The following is a 26,201-nucleotide window of genomic DNA, read 5'->3' as shown; positions in this document are numbered from 1 at the left end:
TTAACAGTGCAATCAATTATTTTCATTTTAGTTGGAGTATTTAGTGCACTGCCTTACATTTGAGTCACCAATTCAAGTTTTCACATCCCTGGTGCCAAAACCCAACAGGGATGTGATCAAACGGCTTTGGAATCAGCAGGAGTCGAATCTCACAGCACTCCCAAGTATGTGCCCATGCAAGTTACTGATTCATGATTAGGTTAATGAGGAAACTAGTGGGGGGAAGGAGGTGGGTCAGCCGAATCACTGGTTGATTGAGCAGTCACAGCTCTTCACCTTTGTGTCGCTGAAGAACAAGGCTGGTACACCCTCGATAATGGGCTGCAGCAGGGGGCCTCTGCGCTTGCTGGAAGGCGAGCCCTGTGGTGGGTGTTAATAGTGACATTACAACCCAGTAAACTACCTTCACAAAAGCCCACTTCAGGGCAGGTCTCACTCCACTAATGGACTAGAAGATTCACATTAAATAAACCTTGAAATCTGAAGGTGGCACTTCAAGTAATTGTTTTAGGGCATATGAAGCATATTCACCAAATTGGGAACCCATGGTTTAACTGATGCTAAGAGAAAATGTAACTAGAGGACAATATCATTGACTAAAAAAAAAAAAAAAAATGGAGAAGCTCAAGCTAAAAGACAATTCAAATGTGCACATAAGTTTAAACATGAATAATCAGACTTTAGAGTATTATATAATGGTAACATCCATTTTGTGTTACATAAGCCAGATGTTTTCAGAACATACCAATATAATATTTGCATGCCCTTAGGATGTTTTGTTGTATTTCACATGCATATCATTCTGTATTAAGTAGGGGAAAACACTTCCTGTGGTGTGGGAATATGCCCAGGGTTGCTGCTTAATGTTTTAAGAGTATGTATGTAAGAGAATTGGGAATTATAAGGAATACTGTTGCAAATATCCAGCTCCAGGATATGAACTCAGTGAGCTACTCTTGAGCTCTTGCTAAAGACGGGCTTATAGGCGCTAAAAAGCCCCGGCACTGCCATTGCATCAATACAAAATCTAAATGCTTATATTGTGCTACTGCTAATTTTCTCTACTAATACCATGGAGACTTATCCATACGGTTTAGTTCATGAATCAAGAAGTAATAGCAGCTAGCTAGCCTTTAATACAACCATAGTAGTTTATGCATATCTGCTAGCGTGGCTCAGATAAGTATTAGCTTTATTACCAAACCTAACCTTGCTGCCAACTGTCTACATGGTCAGTAACCAAACTCTAATGACCCTCACAAGTGGCTGATTTGGAACAGTCAACATAGGCAGCAACTTTGCACAGCTCAAATATGGCGCCCAATGTGGGGCACTCGACTTGTAATGGTTTCAATACAGTACAGTATACAGAAAAATTTGATAAAATTAGGTTTTATTACTATGTTTTACTACTGAATTAAATTTCTCTTGCTTAGTTAGCCATCTTGCTTCATGGCATCTGAGGCCCTGTTTACACGTGGTATTAAGATGCATTTTGGTGATCGGATCCGATGGGGAGACATTCTCGTTTTCACCTGGTGTTTTCCTTCTCTTTTGTCCACCTTCAACCACTTCTGTCCTGATTTCTTCATGGTGAGGGTCTATGGCTGGGTAAATGTAAGTGTCTTTTCAGATCTTTCTATCTAATGGACAAAATAAGCTTGCGCTGTTTACATAAAAACGCTCCCGTAGATGACGGAAAAACACACGGAGAGCAGGAGCTTTCGTTTCTGCTCTGACAGTCACAAGACCAGCCGAACGCTGTGAGTGTGCGTTAGAAATCAGGAATGGAGAGAGAACATTGTGCTTGGTACGTTTTCCGTCTTCGAACTACGAAACTTCGAACTACGCAAGCGCGCTTCTCATAAGGTTTCCACATTAGGTCAGTAGACGGAGAGAAGGCGGTCTTTTGTGGCTGTATGAACACATTCAACCACATGAGCGTCTACACTACGAAAGTAATCCGGTCGAATGTGTTTTCAACTACTTCTGGAAGTGGTTGAAAGTGGACAAGCTTAAAACGTTTTAGACCCCGTTTACACCTGTATTTAGCGTCTTCCACTTGTGATCCAATCGACCAAAACGCATCTTAATACCAGGTGTAAACAAGGCCTGTGAAGGAGAAAGTAAATTTGGCCTTAGTGAGGTATCTTAGGAGGCAGAATAATGAAGTTGCAACAGCCAGGATTGTAAGCTAAACTGAAGGATAGTGGCCCTCCAGGTGCAGGATTGGACACTCTTGCTGTACATGAACTCCCAAAGATGAGAGATTTCTCCAGTGAAAGGAGAAACAGAGTTGAGACAGAAGCATGCAATGGTGAGGGAAAAGTGAAAAATGGTGGAAAAACAGAACTTACAATGACTGGAATGGAGGAAGCTCTACAGAGGATTTGTTTGACGAGTCGGTACCGGTCGTATAGAGGCTTCATGACCTGCCTCTCATTCTTGGTGATCTAGAATGAGTGACAAAAACACAGACATTAAAATCAACCTCAGCCTATGTAAAAATTTTCTTAAGGTTAAGAACTGCACACTCACTGGTCTCCCATGGATGTTCTCATAATATAGAAGAGCTTTCTGAAGGGCCACTTTTTCTGCTCCAATCTGTTCACGGGTCATGTCCTAATGAAGAACAGAGAGTGACATTTTAAAGATACATGCATTTGTTTATAATAAAAAAGGGCAAAAGCGGAAAAAGAAAACCTTAAAACCGCACCTTAATGTCTTCAGGTCGGCCAGCCTCATTGCGTTTCTCCTGCAGTTTGTTCATGACTGCATCCAGTGTGCTTTCAACAGGGGGTTTGGGGGCTTTGGTCTCAGGAGCTTTCTTCTCCAGCTGAGACCCAAAGCTCCTGGGAAGCGTGTTGCTACGCTGGCGGGGGATGGGCGTCAAATCCTCTTCTGACTTTAGCAACTTGTGATCTGTGATGTAGAGCCAGAACATGGAGCCACTTGTTTATTAGAACTTTGCAAGCCATGAGCAGAGCAGAGCAGATTAGATCAGATGTTGTTTTCCTGGTAGGCCCAACCCACAAAGGTTAGTGAGAAAATACACCCGAAACAATTTGCTTGAACAAAACATCATGAAGGTTGGATTATCATGGCTTACATTAGAGCTGCACGATTCTGGATAAATTGAGAATCACGTTTTTGTTTTTTTCAAACATCACAATTCTCCCACGATTCTGAACAGACAACTAAACAAAATAACATGTAATTTACTAGAGGTTCTAACAAAATGTTAATTGCTGCAGTTTATTTAAAATGTTTAATCTGAGTGATTTTTTATTTATTTTTTAATCGGTTTGAATGAATAATTCAATGACTCACTCATAAATACTTCACTTGTCTTAAAAAGTGATCTGATTGCTGCCGTAGACATTGTTTATATCCAAACTATAAACTTTTATCCCGGTACTTCTGTGATAGAATATTTGTAACACAGAAATAATGATACTGTCTGGTTGAAAATACTCTCTGGGTCAGCAGCAGCGTCAATGCAGATTTGAATGTTTCGCTGTAATTTTGTCAAAGGTTTAATAGGCAAATGGTTGCAATTAGGAATAAAATTGCTTGGGTGTTTGAATCGAGATTGCGATCTTTAACGATTAGTCATGCAGCTCTAGCTTACATGATACAAACCACTTTCATTCATACCTTTTAAGTCTTTGCGCATCTTGGCCAGTTCATTCATCCAGCGCAGAACCTCTGGGTTGGCAGCTTTGTCGCCGTGTGAAGGCTGTAGAGAAAATACTAGACTCAACATTTGTAGCAAATAGAGCTAAATACATTTTGCACCGGTTATTGTCATCATGAAAATGGTACATTGACAATGTTTTCCAGAATAGACTGCTTCATTGATTAGAATGGGATCGATTTATCAGTGAAGACATCGTAGGATTTTTAGTTGTCGCAACTTTTAAAAGGGACTCATCCAATCAGATCTCTTTCGCTCACCCTGTATTTGCGCTCATCCTCGAACTTCTCCTCAAACCTCCGGATCTTCTTCTTGAGTACGTGGATCCGCTTTGAAAGCTGAGCAGAGGTCAACTCTTCCCGTTCATCGTCGCAGGAGCCTAACGACGAACTTCTTCGCCTACTAAATGGAGAACAGCATTCAATTCACCCTCCGAAAAACATAGGATTTCCTCTTTCAGACCATACAAGGGTTTGTTGTTTTACCTGACAAAGGAGTGGGCGTTAGGCGGTGATGGAGGAACCTCTGTGTCGTCCAGATACTGCCGACCGTCTCCATAAGCGTAGAACCGTGGCGAGACCATTGGGTCGCTGTCCTCCTCCAGGAGCTGGCGAATCGGCTTGCCACCGGCATGGGGAGACAGACGAGCTTCCTCGCGGTCCATACTCTCCCTTTGCCACGACGAGTAGGCTGGCACTGGTTCTGTCAACACACAAGCGTTAAAATTGAGGGAAATGACAAAGCAGCGTGCCTAGATTTCACAAGTCACTTAGTAAATAGCAAGCCAAACAGGGAACAAGTGGTAGATTTTGTCTTTGTTGACATACAGTCAGGGCCAAACAACCATTTGAGTACATATTAAATTTTAACTAGGCTGATATTCTATTGACCTTGTTGCTATTTCGGGCATCCTGAGGACAATATTGTTACAGTCAAACCCACTAGAATGTGAGCTAATCAGCTCAGCAGACAGTTGTTTTTATCATTGAGAAAGATAAGTACACTATCACCTTTGTTAAATACACAATACACGTGTGCTTTTTCATTGCAGACTATTAAATGTAATCGTGACAAAGTGTTCTGAAGAGTATCATGCACTACAGATTATTAATCAAACACTGTGAGCACATGCTGTGATATCGGAATGTTTTGTTTATTTACTATGCAGATGCCGGGATCATAAAGTAAGGTCAGAAGAGCAATTCAACGATGCAGCAAGAAGAATGTGGCGATAAACGCTGACTGCAATGTGACCTGTGGAACTCGCATGCATGATGGATCAAACTTGATCTTATCTGCAGTTATAAAGTTGATATCAACACATCTACAGTGTTGAAGTGAAGGTAAACCCCTTGCACAAGGCAACGTTCATTAGGAAAAACAAAACAATGTGTTTTGTGTCCATGTTTGGGACTGTAACTTTATTTAACAGATGTACCAACTAAACTTAAGAACATTAAAATACACATCAGTAGTTTATGGGACCATGTGTTGTGGGTGATTGCTTAGGTGTTGCTATGTGGTTTTAAAAGAGTGTTTTTCGGCACACAGCTATGCAGTTGCTAATCGTTATCAATGTTTAACATTCACAATATTAGCAGTAATAGCGGTGCCTATAGCAGGGATGCTATTGCATCATTTCAATACATGCGCACACGAACAAACAGCTCAACATGCTTTTCAAAATGCTGTGCAACCAATCTGGTACAGCTTAAATTCCTACAGGTTCTTTGCACTTTTTTGTGTCATGCGCTTACAAGTCATGCTTGAGGAGCTAATGGGTCAGGTGGATCTCTCCCTCATGGCAGCGCATTTGGAGCCATTTTGTTGAGCCGGCATAATACATCAAAGCATGTGCTACAAGATGGCCTTTCACTGAAAGGCTCACAAAGTCTCAGTAGGCTATTGCGAACATAAATAAAGCCACATATTATTGTGCCTGTCCTCAAAGGCTGCAGTATGTTAGATGCTAGGTAGCTACATGCCAGTTTGGGCTGTTTAATGGGATTTCCATGCAGCTTTTAAAGGTCACTGGTGAGAGATGGGGCTCAGGGATATCAAGTTGTTAACAAAAGCAGATCTCAGCCCTTACCCTCATTGTGACTTGATTTTAAAAGGCTTTTGAAATCAAGGAAAGAAGCACTAAAGAAATGAGAATCTGAAAGACAAAAGGGAAGAAAGGTAACCACTGACGCAACTGTTATAACGACCCAAGGAAATGATGAGACAGGCAGAAAAGCAGGCACTGATATATACGATTGTGAACATCACAGCTGACAAACATTTGGGCAAACCGCTGCCTCTCGGCACTGCAGTGGGTCACCGCAATGTGCTTTTGGCACCGGCTGCAGTGGGACAAAGGTCTGGCAGCTCAATGTTACATACAGTCCTGAACACTCATTTGACCACTCCCATGAGCTGGAGCAACAGCTTGTTTTTAGTGCCACTGTATATTTACAGTCACGTGAACTCGATTCCAGCAACCATATGCTTCCAAAGATGTTAACAAAACACTTTTAGCTTGTATTATCATTTACCCTTTTCATCTGCGGTTTTGTTCCGCTTAGCATAATTGCTCCAATTTGTAGAATATAACCATGTACGCACAACAAAATGCACAAAGCATTACATTTGTTTTGTTACGTATGAACAAAGTGTTTTACTCTTTTTCATCATGTTATCAGTGCTCAAGTTGTTCCACTCATCATAACAAACTAGGTAAAAAGCACTACGAACTACTCAAAATAGTAGTTCATTTCAAAATAAATCTTGTTCTAAAAGTATCATGTTATCCGTGGCATAACTAACTAAACTGCTATGATTTGTCATGCATAAATAGGTAATAATGCACAACCGGACATTGACTACCCAAAAAAACTAGTGAATTTATTTATTTGAATTTGACAATAAATCGTGTCCCAAAACTATTATCATGTTATGTGTGATTAAGTTGTTCTGCTCAGCACAATAAACATGATTGCAAGGATTTGTATTTTGATTTTATAGCTCTTTTCAATAATAAATATTCTGAAATCTTTTTCATGGTTTTTTCTAAATTTAGTTGCTCCATTTAGCATAAACAGCTAGGATTTGCAGAATAAAACTAGGAAATATGCAAATATTGTTTATTTACAATAAAATTGTCCCAAAACTAATCTTTTTCATTATGTTTTGTAAAACTAATTGCAAGGATCTGTGTATAAGATGTCACATGCCAAATTAAATTTCTGAATGGCCTTAAAAGGATTTAATTTAATTCCAAATTCTACTTATTTACTAGCAATAATGCTTTTCACAACACATATTTTAAAACTACTAAAAAACAGAAAACCTTCGAAAACATTTCTGTCCAAACAAAAGACAGCATATGGAGGAAATATCTCATGTTGCACTCCCAGGAATGTCTCTACCTTGCAAAACCACAGGGCGATTTTTTTTGTGTGACCATTTTAGTCTAACAGTCAACCGAGACGTGTCATTATGTAAGCAGCCGTTTGAAGCTCTCACTAGAGGGTGCCACAGAACAAGTACATTATACAGTATAGAGATCCTGCCAAGGCTGTGACCACAATATTAAGCACTTTATTAAAGTAAAGGGTAACTGTGAATCAACATGGCAAACCTGTCAGCAGGGCAGCTCCATATATGTGCACTTCACTGCCTAGGGCGCATCTGTGCCAGGCCTCGAATGGAGACATCTAGAAATCCTACGCTACAATATTTCCAAGGTCAATGCGAAAAGGGGTGTGTTTGCGCATGTTTGTGCAAGTCTACAACTGGCACGTGCTGCATGAACGGGAGAAGAAACAGGAAGGGAGACTGTTGTGAATAGCCATGACAAGTTTAAAAGGCCGAGACGTGACGTGCACATAGCAACAGCTCTCAGACTCCAGGATTTAAACCTCATCCTGTTTCACTTCTCAGTTGCTATGACTATACGGTCCTCCACTTGTAGAGCCGAACGTCTGCTGGTTGCTAGGCTCGCCCTCCTACACCACAAACAAATTTAAACACTGAAGATGACAAATGCGGTTCATCCTCATAAACTTGACTGAAACGCAGCAGCTGTGAAAATGCACCGAACCACCGTGGCTGATAAAACTCATTTTAGTGTGATGCATCTGATAGGTGAAGTTCATTTTGATTTCATACACTGCTTGTATAAAACATGGCCTTATACAAAGTAAAATATTATTGTGAAAAAATCTAATCTATAGATCTATCTATCAAAGATTTAATGAATAAAAAAGTGCTATGATCATATTTATAAATTAATCTATACATTAAAATTAACTAAAATATACTAATACATACATTAAATATAAATATTACATATTTAATATATAGTATTTATATAGTCTATAATCTATATTTATAAATTAATCTATACATAAAAAATAAAAACAAAAGAATATTGAATTTTATCTCAAATAATATGAGTAAACAAGAAAGTGCTATAATCCATATTCATTAATACACATTAAAATGAAATAATAAATTAAATAAAAACCTATATAATTCAAATATATATATTACAAACAGAGAATTATGGCCAAAGGGGAAGTGTGGGGAGAGGAAAAAAAAAAAACATGCAACTGCAAGAACCGCAGCCGAATCCAGTGCAAACTCAATTAATCCCAGAGGCATCCGAGTCAAAATTCTCAAGGGACATCGCAGGGCTTTGAAGTAGCTGTAGCTACAATCTCAGTATTTGCAACAACAATGCACAAAAAAAGCATAGCTAGCACGCTGTTGCAATTCAAAACAAGCCTCTCTAGACTAAACGCAACAGTGTGCATGAGGAGGAAAACAGATTGCAGACTACTTGTAATCTTCTTCCTCTATTAAGTGACTTAATAATACCCACTGCATGAGGACACAATGTGGGCAAGGCAGACTTGCAGCTGCCGCCCATGTGCAGAGAGAGAGACAGCAACAAAGTGAGAGACACAAATAAAAAATAAAAAACACTGACCTGCCCAGTTGCTGTCGTCTGTCAGAGTAGAAAGGTCCAGTCGAGGGACATCATCGCACGGCTCTGTGCCACTAAGAGCCTCCAGGATCTTCATGGCAGGCGTCTAGCAGAGAAAAGAGCGAGGGATAAACACCAACTACAGCAGAGTGGGGGTAGTGCGCTTCTTAAGTTGAGCAATACCCTGCCTGCGTCTGCCCTCGTCTACTTACAGGCTGGGAGGAGGCAGGGGGCGGCACTGCAGGACAAACCCCTGCCTGCTGATTGGCTGTCTGCCCTGCTCAAACCCCACCCATGTTGCTTGCAGGGTAGGTGTGGCCAATTTTATGTTCTTTTCTATCCCTCTACCCCTCCCTTTCTCTCTGAGCAGCTGTGTGTCCCATAGAGAGAGAGCACGCAAAGCACGCAGGCAGAAAAGCCTTCCCAATCTTTTCACTATATCATTGCCGGGACTCTTCCCCCCCAAATCACGCAGGAGGGGTCTTGAAGGGTGCAGACAAATCATGCAACTCGGTCACTCGCACAAACACACACTTCCGCCACTGGGGCGTGGGATGGGGTCTATTTTTGGAGCAAAGGGGGACTTTTCAAAAGCGGGACTTTTTTTTAAATGGGAAATTTCACATATAATTCAGTGTCTTAATTGCCATTTTGTTAAATTTACTAACAACTTCTGAGTGAAAATTGGTTCTACACTAAAAAACAATTCGGTGTACATGCCCTGCATTACCGACAGCATGACAAACAGTCCCGTTTTCTGTTATTACGGCACACAGGGCTTACTCATGCTAATGCAACTGGATTTGAAACGCACTTGTGCCATTGCAGACGTGCTATTTTTGTCGATGTGATTTTCATTACGTGCCCATAATGGTCCATAATTGCAACACTCCTGATTATGTCTCAATCCAAACTTGGAATGAGGACTTTGTGCTGTTTAAAGTTGTGTACATGACTCTGTAAAACGGCCAACATGCCAAGAGACGTGATGTTTATTACCACCAGAGGAGATAAGGAACAGAAAGGGAAACAGACTGTCCAGACATCCTGAATCTGAAAACTCTGGCACTTCAATGCAAGGAGACAAAAAGTAAACATTTAACCTGAAATGTGCCTCATCGCACAAATACAACACTTATCAAAACTGATAATAAAATAAACACCAGTTCACATGCAGGCCAACTGCTCATTCATAACAAGAATGTGTTAACAGTATGAACGTAAACCTAATCTACGTGCTTTTGCTTAAACCGTGACGAAAAAGACTTCAAGACCTGAGCGGTGGAAGTCAGTTGACTTAGATCAACAGGCTTTCGACAGATTTGGATGATTTCACATGATGTTTGTCCCAGAAAAATCTCTCCAATCAAGGGCAATCAACAGTAAACAATTCATCTGATAATGTTATCATCACCTGTTCACGTCGTGATTAAAGAGGTGACATAATGAGATTATATGGCTGATGAGATTGGAGTTGTTATGGATATAAATATTTCAAATCTACACATCTCATCATATCCAGAGATGCCAAAACACTAGTAATCTGGTCTAGAAACTCAAACTGTGGCCTAAAAACTCTGAAGCAAAGGTGTTGTTGTTGAAAAGTTAGGGGGGAAATTAAGCGTTTAAAATTAGAGGTGAATAAAATGAAATAATATAATATAAAAATAATAAAAAAATGCCATGAATTATGAACATATTATTTGAAAATGCTCTGCATTAAAATAAAATATAAAAGTAGCACGGAGATCTTTTGTTCATAATGCATGCACTTCAAACCTAGTGTAATCCTTAACTGAACTTACTGAAGATGAAAAAGTTAAAGGTGTCCTCAGTAATGTTTTGTTTATGTTGGGTCTCAGATACTCATGCCACTACATAAATGCTATATTCACAGTCAGTCCAGATTAATTCATTCCACAAGAGTCCAATAACGATTACAGAGAGTTACCGAGATTAAGTGAGTAGTATTTGGCTGGTCATGTGATCTCAGTTACAGACCCCATAGGGCAAAGCTCTTGATGTGTCAACTTTTTTTTCTAAAAATACTATTAATATCTTTATGTACTGATTAAAACGTTTAATAAGGACAAAATTACAGAGTGCACATTAAAAGCAGTCATTAAATGTGAAACTAAGATAAAATGATGAATTTACCATAAATGATTCATTACTGAATTGACATGCTCAATGTAGAAACCAAACAGTCAAAGTTAGCTTTAATCACTGGTTTACTGATAAAGCTGCAGTAAAGCTCTGCATATGAGTAAAGGATTGTGCCTTTCAACACGTTCAAAGAAAAAGGTCTCTAATCAGCTGCCAGAATCAACGAGATGGGAAACTCTTATACCACAATGCATTGCGTACGTGTCACAGCTGGGTACAACATGTTCTAACTTTTAGAGCGCATGAAGGAGTAAGATCTCACGCATCACATGCAGTGACACTGATTCAACATGAATGTGACATCCCAATGACAGCGAATAATGTTTGGGTTTAAAACCAATATTCCTTGTTAAAAAATAAGCAAAGTAGTCTTTAATTTTAAAAGGGAACATTACAAACATCTTTGAAGGACAAAGAGAAAGGAAACTGAATTGCTTGATTTCTATATTTAGTCTTATTATATAGTCTTATTTAGACTAGACTGTTTTACAGACTGAACCGTCGATACAGAAATATTTCAACACAGGATGTCTGTGACTATATCAACTCTTTCATTGACCCTCAAAGTATTTGAACGCTTGAATCACTCTTAAAAATGCATGAATGTCATTGCATCAGTTAAATAAACCAACCGAGTGACGTTCATTTGAAAGAATAATAGCACAAGCTCTACATTTAATTTCAAGGATTTTGTTAGTTTTAATACACTTAAAAATAAAGGTTCTGAAAAGGAATGCCAGAGAAGAACCAGTTCGGGTTCCTGAGAGAACGGTTGTTGAAAGAACCATTTTTTTCTTAGTTTGAAGAATTTTAATCATCTCAAGGGTAACACTTTACAATAAACATTAGTTAACTACATCAATTAGCATGAACTGCACTTCTATTAATCTTTGTTAATGTTCATTTCAACATTTACTAATACATTATTAAAATCTTGATAACATTAGTTAATGCACTGTGAACTAACATGAACAAACAGTAAATGACTGTATATTTATTAACTAACGTTAACGTTACTGTAGTAATTACAGTAACAAATGTATTGCTCATGGTTAGTTCATGATAGTTAAAGGGATATTTCACCACTGGGAAGATTAATGTGCATTTAAATTGGGTCATTTATGTAGTAGAAATGTGAAATTATTTTAGAAGTTGGTGCCTTCTAGACTGAGAAAAGTCAGAAAATGTTGATGAAAGACAACAACTCCCAGAATGCACTTGCTTCGCTGCCCTACGAGGACACTCCCAAGCCACGCCTACCGGTTACAGAGGGCAGTATCGGAAGAAATTATTCAACTAGGCTACTAGTTGACTCGAAACTGAAAAGACGCCGTTTTATCGTGAGATCCCACCCCCTATGGGCGGGTTGAAAACATGCGGAACGAGCTCCTACTAGTGGCTGTAGTCTCTCGCCTCGGGCCAAAAAGCCCAATGACGATTTTTGCGTCATCTGAGGGTTTTTTCCAGACACACAATACAGAAATCTCTCGTCTCAGAGGGACATGAGGGAGGGAAGCACGGTCATTCGAAAATACTACCGGGTTTCTACAGATGCTTATCGGTGAAGTATCCCTTTAATACATTAACTAATGTTAACTAATGAACCTTATTGTAAAGTGTCTCAATAACCTTTTTCCACTATAAAGAACCTTTTGTGGAATGGAAAGATTCCATGGATGTTAAAGGTTCTTCATAGAACCATAGGTGCCAAAAAAGAAGCTTTATTTTTAAGAGTGTTCAAATACTATGAGACCACTGTGAGGACAACCAATGACGTGTAACATAATTGTCACAGCTTTATAAACCGATTGGTCTGAACATGCAGGAAGACAACTAAAGCCGAGGGTTTTGGTCAGTTGGCACATTGACATTAAACGGAGCCAGAGCCCAGATGGCATGACAGCAGGGTAAAGGTAGGTGGTGGTTCAACAGATCCAGGATGTTCTCACAGTAACACCAACAGATGCAATTGTTTTCGATGCAGTTCAGATGCTTTACTAATCCCTTTATCCAAAGATCTGATAATGTATATTCAATGTTGACATGTACCAAACAGTCTTAACACCACTGTAACAGACGATCAAAAGACATTGTGAAAGCCTAAAGATTTAGTGTCCTTTCTGCAGGCGTCTTCTCACCTAAGAGAATAATCCACTCACTCAAGTATGTTGTTCATCTACATTTCTCTTTTAAAAAACGAGGCTGTGATTGCAGGAACTTGTCGCAAAAAAAAAAAAAAAAAAAAAAAGTGAACTGTGTAGGGTGCTCAAACATAAAAAATAAAAATAAAAAGGATATACAAAGCAGGAAAGAAAAATAGATAATAGCAGAAATATGATACAGGAAAAAAAATAACTACACTCACCTGAATAAAATTTAACCCATGTTCCTTTTTATGGATCCCCCTAAAAAATATATTTCATTAGTGATATTGTAACAGCATAACATTGCTATTTGCTAAAATGATAAATTAACTGTTAAATGTGTAAAGAGCAGACTGAAATGATCAGGGATATTGTTTTAAAAACATTTATTGTTTCATATGCTGGGATCCAGTGTGCAGAGCGGTAGGTGCTTCACACAGTCAGAAACAGCACAAGATTTGACCTTCAGTGATTTTGCTAGAAAATCCATCATTTATGACCACTAAATAAGCAATATTGCACTGTAAATGTGGGTTAAATGGTAATGTTTTCAGGTTTCTGATCTCAGAAACCCAAGGGGCTCAGTTACACAAGATTAGTTTCAATAGATGGGGTTTTGGGAACAGAAGAGTTCTCGTGATATGACCCATTTAAATTAACTCTACTGCCCAACACACATAGAACTGCACATAAGGCATTTAGAGGTGTTTAAATTACCTGTTATCAGCTGATGCCATGTTATCCGTAGCATTTCTGCCGTAAGCCCCAGGTGGCTCTTGGCATTCCATTGGCTAGATTTAAAAGAAAACCAACACATGTATGTTAATATGTTAAGAGTAAGACAACAAAGAAAACAGAAACCGACATTAAACAAACAACAAATAATAAATAAATAATGTGACAGTAAGGTGTGCTAAAAGTGTGCTAATATCTGATGCTATTACCTAGGGTGCATATACAAGTTTTTGCAGCAGTCAAATTCAGGGTTATTATCATGTTTAACAGTTGTAAAAGTGATATGCACTGGACAGTATCCACCTAGAGTAACTTCAAACATGTAAAGTCTAAAACAATTTTTTTAATATAAATTCTGTGTACAACAATTTGGTTGAAAAGTAGAATTAAAAAACATGAACTTTGTAATTTCTGTAACAAGTCCTTCATATTTAACGCATTTGCTTTAATTCTAGGTTTACTATAGTTACGTTTTGATTTTTATGTGGTGTCAGACTTTTGTCTACATTACAAACCGAACATCTAATTATATTGGTTATCTGCCAATAAAATGCCCATATTGGTCAACCACAAGTTGACCAAGAGATGTTTTTGTATAAACATAATATAAACATAATACTAAAACATCTATAATAATGTCTAATGCACGTCACTGTGGTGTACCGACAAATGCTTTGAACACTGTGGTCTGATCTGCTGAGGTAATAATACAAAATCACACACCTAGCATAAACATGAGTCAGTGTCTTCGTCAAAACAATATTAAGACAAAAGCAAGCCCTGCAATTTACCTCTGATTTTCCACAGAGATACATTGTGTGTTGTCTGTCTCCCATGAACAAGGACAAGAAGGATTTTAAGATAATTAGCTGTTCCTGTCACTGTTTCGTACCACACTACACTTTAATGTGTAGTAGGTTTTTTTTGGGGACGTCATTTAAATGGATAGTTCACCCAAACATGACAATTCAAGAAAAATTCATGTCATTTCAGGGCTCCAGACTGCATCCTTTTTTCCTTCCAGTGCGACTAAATTTTGTTAGAGGTCGCGTCCACCACGTTGCCCAACTGATAAGAGCTCCCATTTCTGTTTCTTCATGAGAAACGGCTCTTGTTTAAGCTGCGCAGCGCGAACCGTTTATCAGCTCAGAGCAGTGATAGGCAGAGCAACGCGAGCTCAGAACAGGTTTACTCACAAGCGATCACGGGACACCGTTACTACACAGTGCTGGGAGATCCAGTGAGAAAGCATTTGAATTCGCCGAGAGCACAGAATTCTCTGTTGTAAAGGCTTTTCAGTCCACAAATCACCAATATTCAATCCTGACTGTAACCACGGTATTGTGGCAGAAATAGTTGAATTTTTTTTTTTATACATTATTCATCTCAAGGTTCGTATAACCTTTCGAGAGTGAAATTCAAGCACTTTTCAAGGGTTTTCAAGTGCTTCACACTTTTTCAAGCACTTCCAACCTCTAAATATTATCCTATTTTAATGTTATTTTTAATGTGATTTGTAAAACTAAAAGATTAAAGGTATAGGAAAACTAACACTTTGTGGCAAACAAGCACTTTTATTTAAAAAAAGATATAAAATTACCACTATAACCAGTAGATGGCGGCAGAGGAGGACTTATTGGCTTATTAGCATTTTCATTCCCTAATATATGGAAAAAGTAGGAAGTCACTAGCCTGGTTAAAACCAGACCATTCTCAGTAGTAACTGAGTTATGGTCGGGCAAAGCTTCATTAATAACTCATTTCCAAAGGGGCATCACCAACGGACATCGCTCAAATGCCTCTGGGCGCAATTGGATAGACCTAAAACCAATCAGAGCGATCGTCATTGTGTAAAGCCATATGCTGCGTCCCAATTCGCCTAAGTTACACTACGCCATAAAAGTATGTACTCTTTTTGTGAAGAAAAGGTATTTACTTTTGAATGTGTAGCAAAAAAGTAGGCAAGCTTTAGGACATACTACTTCGTCATCTTTATCGGACGGATCTGTCGCGTGCATCCTGTCACGTAAACTGCCCTGTCAATCATCGTGTCACAGTTAAAATCCTCTATTAAATCTAATTTAATTTCCTACCGTTTCGGAGAGAAATGTAGTAGCACGTTCATCTGCCAGTGGGTCTTTCATGGAGACTGTCCTCATGTGTTTGCAATTTGAATATAATAATGCATTTACAAGTTGAACGGACGTCGCTCAAATGCCTCTGGGTGCAACTGGATAGACCTAAAACCAATCAGAGCGATCGTCATTGTGTAAAGCCCGCCTCAACGTTTCTGATTGGTGCCGTGATTTCGACGGATTAGAAATGGGCTTGAATGAGCTCTTTGACAGACTACTTGCAGAGCAAATCTGAATTTGCCGGAAGTTGTCTGGGTTTTCCCAGGCTAGGAAGTCACAAGTTACAGTATAATGAAAAACTAAAAAATTCTTCAAATTGTGACTGAATTACACAGAAAGCAAGTAAAGAGTGCTCTTATAATCACTGAAGCTGCCAGTCTGTTCAGGATGATACTATATAAGAACAATAGTGCATTTACCAAAAGTAGATTTTTTTTTAAAATGTGCACGTTACTGATGTTAATAAAAGTTAAAGGTGGGGTATGTGATTCTCTTTTTTGTCCATTATTTCAAAATCACTTGAAATCCTATTCCTAACCCACTTACAGCCACTGAGTTAGAAGCACTGAAATGAAAACTAAGCAATTTAATCATCTGTGGAACGGGCAGAAGTCGAAAAACTCCAGCCAATCATTTCCAAGACCACCTAGAATCATTGGACAGTAAGTTCGTCAATCAAACGGTCGTACCATACCCCCCTCCCCCATCCCCCTCCCCCCGTGCATGATTGCGCATCCATGTTCTTCGAATGGGTGGAGTCAGGGCCAGCGTTGGAGGAAAGAAGGTAGGACCATTTGAGTTGTGTATTTTCAAAATCTCAAACTATTTCATTGTCCGGCAAGTGAAAATTGTAAGTTTTATTGCATGAACACTGTGGGACAAGTTGCACTCCTAAATTGAAGACTTTTGGTTAGTGGTTTGTTGAAATCACTAACCCTAATTAAGAGCAATTGTAATAGTGACGCTTGCCTTGCTTGCAGAAAGACATAGAGAAGACCATGGAGATAAGACTAAAAATCAGACTTACAGTGGGGGCGTCCTGGTTGGCAGAGAGCTCAGTCAGTGTGGGACTGTGTTTGGGCTTCCTGTTTCTCTGAGCCTCGTGTGGCAGCAGCAGCAGACGCCTGTCACACTCCTCTGTGACCCTCACGACCAGAGACGGGATGTTCTCTTTATCACCCTCGACCCTGAGAAAGACACCATTCACTTTCAGACACCACAGAATTATGAAAGATGAGTCTAGGCCTTCCTGTGCTTGTCCTTTACTCAAGGGATCAAATCCTAAGACCACAGCAGAAATGAACCCGTAGCTGCGATTCCTCAACTACTTAAAGCAGATGTGACTGTTTATTTACATCTATGTAACAGCACAACTGTTGAACCACTAATCTAATGTTTTCAGTGTCTCTGTAGATAGTTTTGCTTAGAGTTCGTGTCAACAGGATTAGTTTGATCGCTCTGAGATCCAGGCGTCAACAACCCAAGCTGGAATGGAAATTAGCTTCATAAAAATTAGCTTTTGCTTGAATCACTGTGATTATATGGGATTAACTAAACACTTTTGTAAAGTTAAAATTAGCTATAGGACCGATTGGTTTGCTGATAATCTTAAAATAGCCAAGTATCTACTATCATCTGATATTCATATTCAGTGTCGGCTGCAGAAAGCTGAACGTCCTTGTTAATGGATAAAGCACATTATAAAATTTTGTGTTATTTATTTTACAAATATTTTTAGTTTTAATATTAAAATATTTTGAATAAAATTAAGTGTTAAATGTAAGTTTTCTGTGCATCTTATGTGCATATCATTACCATATAAATTACATATATAACTGTATATAGCGTAGCGGATGCCAAAAGTCTGAGACCATTTGGTATCAAATTTCTGAATTTGGCATTATTTCCAGGTTTCCAAAATAAATAAATAAATAAAGACAAAATTTATAAGACTGCATTTATTAAATCCAAAATACAGTAAAAATGATCAAAGCTGAATTTTCAGCATCATTACTCCAGTCTTCAGTGTCACATGATCCTTCAGAAATCATCCTAATATGATGACTTCTTATTAATTATCAATGTTGAAAACAGTTGTGCTGCTAAATATTTTTGTGAAAAAACTGTGATACATTTTTTTTCAGGATTCTTTGATGAATAGAAAGTTCAAAAGAACAGCAGGAATACTTAGTTACATTATAAATGTCTTTTCTGTCATTTTCCATTCATTTAATGCATCCTTGCTGAATATAAGTAAATTCTTTCAAAAAGTCTTACTGAACGGTAGTATAATATATTCTCAAATATATAACTCAATGCGTTTCTGTTAATCAGGTTTATTCAGTTGTGAATTTATATCAGAGATATAACCTAGATCGCAATCACACCAAACAACTTGCTAATTGTTGCGGAGTGGCTGTAAAGATTGAAATCACAGATGTGAATTGCAGCGAAACTACCAAGGTAAGTTGATTTAGCAGTTTTGATGAGTTGCAAAACATCTTGAGCAACTAAGAACCATGTAACCTTGTGACTGGACAACTGGTTGCTCACTACACAGACAAGCTACCATGCAGCCGCACCAGAGTCAACAGAACCCAAGAAAAGCTGCATTTCAGGAGTAACCTGCTCCTACCTGAAGTTCTGCTCCTGTTCTCGTAGATGTCTCCTCCTCTCTCGGGCCGTTGTCACAGGAGATGAAAAGCAGGCAGTCGTATCCAAGTCCTCTGAACTCTGACCTGTGTGCATGCGTGTGTTGAAGAGGTGCTGCTCGACCGCTGAGCGAATAGTCTTCTCCAGAAAACTGGGTAGAGAGAGAGAGAGAGAGAGAGAGAGAGAGGGATGTTAATGGTCAAACGATGATTGCTTTAATTACATGAACAATGGAACTCTTCTGTCTATCCAGAAGACTGACTAATCATTGATTCAAATAATTGAATTGTCATATTTTGGCATTGCATAATCACTTACTTTGTTAAGTCAGGTCTGCAGTGTCCAGGAGAGATTTGTGAGCTAAAGAGAAGAACATATTAAAGAAGGGACAAAATACTCAATTATTAAGCTTTAATAAAAGTCAATGGGGCCCAAAACAACATTGGACCCATTGACTTGAAAAAACTATATATATCAATGCAGTTTTCCAAATACTTCAATATAATTTGTATTCCACAGAAGGAAAGTCATACATTTTTGGAATGACTTGATGGTGAGAAAAAACTTTCTGTTTTGCATCAGTTTTAATCTTTATGATGTTGTGGGTGGTTGAAAGGGTGTTACTATGGGGTTGCTAAGGTGTTCTGAGTAGTTTTAGGGCATTGCTAGTGAGTTCTGGGTGGTGTACTGCTTAATATTATTGTGCACATCATGCTACATATTTTCTACAGGATTTTTTCAGCAAAATTACAGCATTTATTTTAAATAGATTTTTTTTTGCAACAATGAAAAAATCTTTACTTTCACTTTTGATCATTTTAATGGATCCTTGCCAAATAAAAGTAATTTATTTGTTTTAATTCTTACTGATCCAAACTTTTGAACGGTAATATACATTTATTTATATATATATATATATATATATATACAACCTACAGTATCACACACAATCATAACAAAAGATTGTTTTTTTTATCCTATTGTTTACTTCTTTTTTTTTTTTGTTAAGCAAGTCTCTTTGTGGGTTTTTGTTATTTTGCTGTTGTAGTCTGTAAGAGCCTTTGAAATAACTGAAATCCTTTGGCGAGTTGATATGGAACTGTAATGCGGTCAAGACCTGGAACTACTTTAACCGTGTGTTTCCCTGAAAATAACTGCGCACCTTAGAACGTTCAACCAGATTCAAGCATTAAACAGCCCTGTATTATAAGCATTGAATAGAACACTGCATTGTACACAATGTTTTGAAGCCAGGAAATCTCCTACTGGCTTACTAACCTCATCCGACCATCCAAATAAAAAAACAAAACAAATAGGATTTACCACAAAAACAAATCTAAATACTCTTACATTGGAAAGAAAGTTCCAGATAATGACTCCATGGTAAAAATAGCAGCATTATCTTTTGGATCCGGAAATACTTCAGACACAACAGTTGTGTCTTTACCAGCAGCGCTCTCATGGTCAGAGCCAGTTAACCACTCACAGCTGACTACTCGCTATTTAAACACCATGAGTGAGTAAACTATTTTCTCAGTATTGAGCAGTAGCAAAAGGAATGACCATTAGATGCAAACGTAGATGCTATTCAAGACTGGCAAGAATATGGCAGTGAGAACAGATAAGCGTTGAGACAGAGGACTAAAGATGATTTGATGAGGTCTGTCGGTCTTGCATAACACACCGGTCATAGGGTGCACTACAAGGGCGAGGACTGATCAGAAGCTGGCACGAAAACTAGCCTGATACCCTAGTCATTTCTTCCATATAGTCATCTCCCAAATCTAGTTAACAGCTGTGGGCAAAACAGTAGGGAACCAAACTAGCAATGCTAACCGAAAACAGGTCCAAAATTCAAGATGTGCATGTTACCTGAAAAACCAACAAATAAAATTTTACATTTTAAAGGGATAGTTCACCCCAAAATTAATAATCTGTCATTTACTCACCCTCAAGTTGTTCCAAACCTGTATGAATTTCTTTCCTAACCTCACGGTTTCTGGTCACCATTGACTTACATAGTATTTTTTCTCCGTTCTATGGAAGTCAATGGGGAAGTTAACTGTTTCGTCATCCATATTCTTCAAAATATCTTCTTTTATGTTCAGCAGAAGAAAAAAAATTCATACAGGTTTGGAACAACTTTAGCGTAAGTAAATGATGACAGAATATTTGGGTGAACTATCCCTTTAAGAATCATAATGCAATTATTATGTCATCAATATAAGCTTAATGTTGGAGGGTAGATATGGAAAGTGCCTTGCCATTTTGATCAAACTGTATTTTTGATCAAATAAATGCAGTCTTGCTGAGCAGCTTTCAAAAACATAAAACTAAATATTGCCAATCAACATAATTTCATATATCTCTCTCAATAGATATGACTTTTTGTTGCAATAGAAAACCCAATAACTATAAAACAACAAAGCTAATAAGACCTTTATTTGGCAGGCTAAAATTATTTATTCAATGACTGACATCTTTTCAAACACAGCCCAACCATGTACACACCCGAACAAGAGGTTAAAGGTTACAGAAAACACACTAGTATATTATGTTTACTTGCTTGCATTCCTTAATGACATTAGCAAAGTGAAACCTCAACACTGTGTAAAAAAAAACAGCCCAAGATCTATTAAGATTTCTCCTTTTGTGTCAAATTCGTAAGCGTTGGTAATGATATGAGGATAATTTTCATTTTTGTGTGAACTATTCCTTAAGGCTCTCTGCTCATGTTCACAGCACCAGTGCCAGAGAGAGTGTGAGCGTCTGCAGAGCGAGGGCTGGGTTGGGTAAACTATGTGATGGGAAATGTGTGAAGGGTCAGTTGCTATGGTACGAGAGGGGACCTGCACTGATGCAATGAGTCAACACATGAAGGAACTGAGAAAACAACCACAGGAGAGGTTTGTTTTGAACTGTTCGCTCCCAGATTCATCCCGCTCAGACCGTACTCAACCGGAAACCATTAGCAGCTGTTTCTGACATGACGCTAAGAGGATTTCAGTTGTTTCATTTGTTCATGTTGTGTTATGTAAAAGATTTGTGACATTTACTTTACTACCACAATTCACCTAGCAGCTGAAGATTAATGTACAAAATTAACACAAAGTTGTTGAGGGTGTAAATTGAGACCTTGTGGTTTGCACAATAAAACAACTCATATGTAGATCATTTCCATTTTGAGAGATTATAAAAAGTTCATTCACACCACCAAAATAACATGTTTTTCAGCAGCAGGGAGAACAGAAGGAAAGAAAGAGTGAGAGAAACTCCTACCTAATATAAAAAGGAGATATTGGTCTTTCATCTTCTTGGAAGCTGGAATGGAGAAGTAACAGGTCAGAATCACTGGACAGCACAATCTACACATATCTGGTATTTGCCAGAGTAAACAAAACTGTTTTTTTGGAGCACATGGTCTGAGTGTCTAAGAGTGCCTATTGTCTGGTGAACAATGGACACGTAGTGCCACAGTTCAGAGCTTTTGTTTGACTTGTCTCCAGTAATTACTACAGCTGGAAAGAACCGTATCCACTCCACATGCTGGAGTCCGGCCAACAAAACATGATGAGCTCAGGAGTGGATGTTCCACAGATTCAGATTTGTTGGGAAACAGTATTGTTATGGAGAACAAAACAATCCACATCTCCAAGAAACCAGTGGTACTGCATTAGAATCAATAAACAATGGCTAATATAATCATGATATAGTAGCTGAATGGCCCATAAAAAAAAGAAAACAACGCTGAGGAACATCTGTGGAAATGGATTAAAAACAGTAAAACGTGTTAAATGGAGCAGAGTAATACACACACACACACAAAATACATTAAAATAATTTTTGTAAAACATATTTATCAGATTTTTACAAAACATTGATAATCATCAGATACATGAAATATATATATATATACACACACACACACACACACATACATATACATCTGCCAACACGCCAAATGCGGGAGGATTTCAGCGGCGGTGTGTAACGCAGTCACTCCTACGGGTTGAATTTCATATATAGTATATATATTTTTCAATTGTAGTCTTTTAAAAAAGGTATCTGAAATAATAAACTAAGTGCAATGTAGTATTAAAATGTCAAAAATATAGATTTTTCGATGCATATCGATACTGAAATATCTGAGACGCTTTTAATACTAATTTTCCACAGAATAGATACACAATACCAGCTGCTCTTTCTCTCTCTCTAATCTCTCTGACAGCGAGTGACACACAACCCCGCCTCCACTCACTCACTCCTTTCATTTGCTCCAGAATTAATATTGTTGGCGTTACAGGGCTTGAATTTCGGCGTGGGATTGCACTTATTGTGCATAACTGTACTGGGACCCATTTAACACAGATTTTGTGCTCTCACCCAAAGTGCACGCACATAAAGATGCCTCTCAGCACTAAATTGAGTTATTTTTCGCTGCTTATTGCGCTTAAACAGTCAAATACACACAAAATAATGTCAAAATGCCGGCCTTTTCTTTAAAAAACGTCTCACCTTATTCAGTTTTGTTTCTCAAGTAAATTATCTTAAGTATCTTGGATGTTTAGATATTTCATTGTAAATTAAAGGGGACCTATTATGCAAATGAGCGTTTGAGCATAAATACGCACCTGCCACTTTTTAAGCCCCAGAAAAGACATCATAAAAGTAATCCATGTGACTCCAGTGCTTTGTTTGCGCAAAAAACAACAACGCATAATTTACCACTTTATTTACGAAAGCGCGTTCACGGGAGCACCACGACACGTGTGTTGTGTTGACGCGAGAGTAGACGTTGTTGCATGAATGCATGTCGCAGATTAATATTTTGAAAAATAAAGTGGTAAATTGTTGGGGGGGGGGGGGGGGGTTTGCGCAAACAAAGCATCACTTTATAAAATTGAGGTTAAACCACTGGATCGACATGAGGGTGAGTAGTTGATGACAATTGTCATTTTTGGGTAAACTAACCATTTGAAGATACACACACAAAACAGCGTGTTTTTGCATCCACCCAAAAAGGCGCATTTTGGGCATGGTATAATCAATGATCTGGGTGGTATTTTGAGCTGAAACGTCAGACACACATTCTGGGGACACCTGAGACTTATATTACATCTTATAAAAAAGGGACATAATAGGTCCCCTATTAGACACGTCTTTTCAGTACAGCTAAAAATCAAATATCAAATAATCCATAATATTCCTAAACAAACATGAAATGGGCATGGGATTTGAATAACTTGACAATGATGTACATATTCAAATTGTGTCGAAATTTGTGTAACTTTTTGTGGGCCCAAATTCTTGTTATAATCCATATAATTACTATGTTTGGATTGTGTTAAAAAAACAGTACTAGAAAAGTTGGGATCATTGAAAGGTCCATTCATTGAGCGAGTTGGCATGCAGTGTTCATGAGTACGTGCGACATTACCATGAATGCTGTTTTAAGTGTGTGTGTGTGTGTGTGTGTGTGTGTGTGTGTGTGTGTGTCAAAAGGGAAGTAAATAATCAGAAAGTTGGCCAAACTAAATCACAATACAAAGGATTTAGGTCCCGTTTACACAGGAATTTTTTTTAAAAATAAAACCAAGCCAAACAGGTCATGAATCACATGATTACCAAACAATGTTCTGCAAAAAAGTGTGCAGTTGTGTGTTTATCGTGGTGCTTCCCTTTTGTTGTAAAATGTGAAATGACCCTTGACCATCTCACCGTAAAGCCTACTAAGAATTAGGGTACCGCACGTACCTGAAAAGACATTTCGCAAGAATTTGAATAAAAGGGAAATATTTTTCCACTTCATTGGAGCTCTTAAGGGGTGTTACAAAGTCTGACAAGGGTATTAAAATAATGACCGTCGTCATGAATTACAAAACGGAAATCCTGCTAAGCCACCACCTCCCTGAGTGAACAACAAGGCCCTTTTACTGAGCTTTTGTTCTGTGAGAAATGATGGAAAATTACTTGACTACATCAAGGACAATGTTAATGATCATTACTGACCACAGTTAAATCAATGCATTAATCTACAGATTCCTTATTGAACAAGAACCACAATAACTTTTTACTAAATGCAGTCTTGAGGTGTATATGCTGCTAATTCTACAGCAGTCACTAAAGTATGCTGTTGTCTAATATTTGGCACAAAGGCGAGATTGCGGGATTGCTATTCCCTTCAAAGACCCACAGGAAGATGCAAGGTCCGCATATACGTACTGAAAGTGACAGCAAGCTGACAAGACAGCTGGATCAACTGAAAAACTGTACCGTTTTCTGAATTCCAGGGTTAATTATAGGAAGGCTGAATTGGATGAAATATTACAATTAAAGTTCTCTATAAACGATTCAAATCTCATCATCGTTTCACGCTACAATTTGCATCCAGTTGCTGCAAAGTCAAGTTAAAGTCAGCATGAAACAGAAGTTAATATAGTCTTTTCTTCCCTATTGTGAAGTTTATCCAAGTGAAATGGCTTTATGAATAAGAAAAATGTAGGACGGGACTTGATTTTGTCCATGGGGAATTGATTGGATGGTTGTGGTTTGCTATTGGTGGATCTCATGTGAGTGACAGGAGGCCCCGCCCTCACGCCAGTAAACACATCATCAGAAAAGAGATGTCACTGCAAGAGGGGAAGTTGTTTTGATTAAAGATTACGAGGGGATGTGAATTAAAAAATAATAATGATGTACACGGATAAATCATTTTAAATAAATTGAATTTTTTTAGAATTGTCCATTTTGATTTCATGGTGACTTTAATGTTGTTCCTAAATGGTAGAATAGAACCAGGTGTTGGGCTTGATAACATCAGCTGAAAAGTAAAGTTGTTTCAGAGGTGGAGCAAGTTATTATGTTTTGTTGAAATATTATGAAGACCATAAAACCAATTTTATATTAGTAAGCCTGTCTGAGAAGACATTCACCCCAGACAGTGTTACATAAGCGTGTCAGATACAGAAACTCTCAAATCAATTGTACTTATTGACATGTCCATGTACCTATTGTGGTGTTTGTAAACAAAAATCTATTTTTGGAAAGGACAAGGGTGAAAGGGAAAAGGGGTGAGGTAATAATATAAAAGATTTCACTGGGATTATTGTCTGGTTTGAATCTTTCTTTGGCATTTCTAAAGCCCTGTAGACACAAAGCAGGTAATTAACCTGCATACACTGGTATAGTTTAACTTAATGACAAGATTATTAAGTTGTTTTTTTTGCATGGTTATATTTTCATTAGTATGTACTGTTTTGCTGCACACATTAAATATATCAAAAGTGAAATTGTTACAAAAAAAATGCATTTTAAAAAAATGCTGTTCTTTTGAATTTTTTTTTTTTTTTTTTAGTCAAAAATCTTTGGGAAAAAATGTATCAAGGTTTCCACCCAAAAAAATATGCAGCACAACTGTTTTCAACATTGATAATAATCAGAAATGTTTCTTGAGCATTTCTGGAAGATCATGTGACACTGAAGACTGGTGTAAAGGTGCAGAAACGTCAGCTTTGAATCACAGGAATAAACGACAATTTATAATACGTATATACAAATAGAAACATTATTTTAAATGGTTAATATTTCACAAAATCACTCTTTTTACTGTATTTTTTGATAAAATAAAAGCAGCCTTTGTGAGCATAAGAGGCTTCTTTCAAAAACAGGAAAACAAATTGTACTGACACCAAACTTTTGAA

The 26,201-nt window shown here is 38.0% G+C and overlaps 1 protein-coding gene across 7 annotated transcripts in view; it reads right to left on the bottom strand.

The window, feature by feature from the left end:
- Window positions 1-26,201, bottom strand: part of fam13a (family with sequence similarity 13 member A) — a 49,526-nt gene that overhangs the window by 2,650 nt on the left and 20,675 nt on the right. For 2 of the 7 annotated variants that reach the window (XM_084103461.1, XM_084103463.1), the window contains exons 10-24: window positions 21,781-21,822; window positions 18,820-18,861; window positions 18,485-18,652; window positions 16,877-17,036; window positions 13,697-13,770; window positions 13,201-13,240; window positions 8,673-8,775; window positions 5,790-5,855; window positions 4,183-4,399; window positions 3,958-4,099; window positions 3,658-3,739; window positions 2,717-2,922; window positions 2,539-2,622; window positions 2,358-2,453; window positions 277-360 (exon numbers count right to left, since the gene is read on the bottom strand). In XM_084103461.1, coding sequence (XP_083959587.1) covers window positions 277-360; window positions 2,358-2,453; window positions 2,539-2,622; window positions 2,717-2,922; window positions 3,658-3,739; window positions 3,958-4,099; window positions 4,183-4,399; window positions 5,790-5,855; window positions 8,673-8,775; window positions 13,201-13,240; window positions 13,697-13,770; window positions 16,877-17,036; window positions 18,485-18,652; window positions 18,820-18,861; window positions 21,781-21,822 — 1,606 coding nt within the window. The remainder of the gene's footprint in view (window positions 1-276; window positions 361-2,357; window positions 2,454-2,538; window positions 2,623-2,716; window positions 2,923-3,657; window positions 3,740-3,957; window positions 4,100-4,182; window positions 4,400-5,789; window positions 5,856-8,672; window positions 8,776-13,200; window positions 13,241-13,696; window positions 13,771-16,876; window positions 17,037-18,484; window positions 18,653-18,819; window positions 18,862-21,780; window positions 21,823-26,201) is intronic. The other 5 variants (XM_084103466.1, XM_084103467.1, XM_084103462.1 and 2 more) reach the window with 4 other exon arrangements.

This window comes from Abramis brama, assembly GCF_963993115.1.
Source record: "Abramis brama genome assembly, chromosome: 2".
In the NCBI taxonomy this organism is placed as follows: Eukaryota; Metazoa; Chordata; class Actinopteri; order Cypriniformes; family Leuciscidae; genus Abramis; species Abramis brama.
Note: the sequence above shows the minus strand (reverse complement) of the source record. Positions and strands in the feature narration are given on the sequence as shown.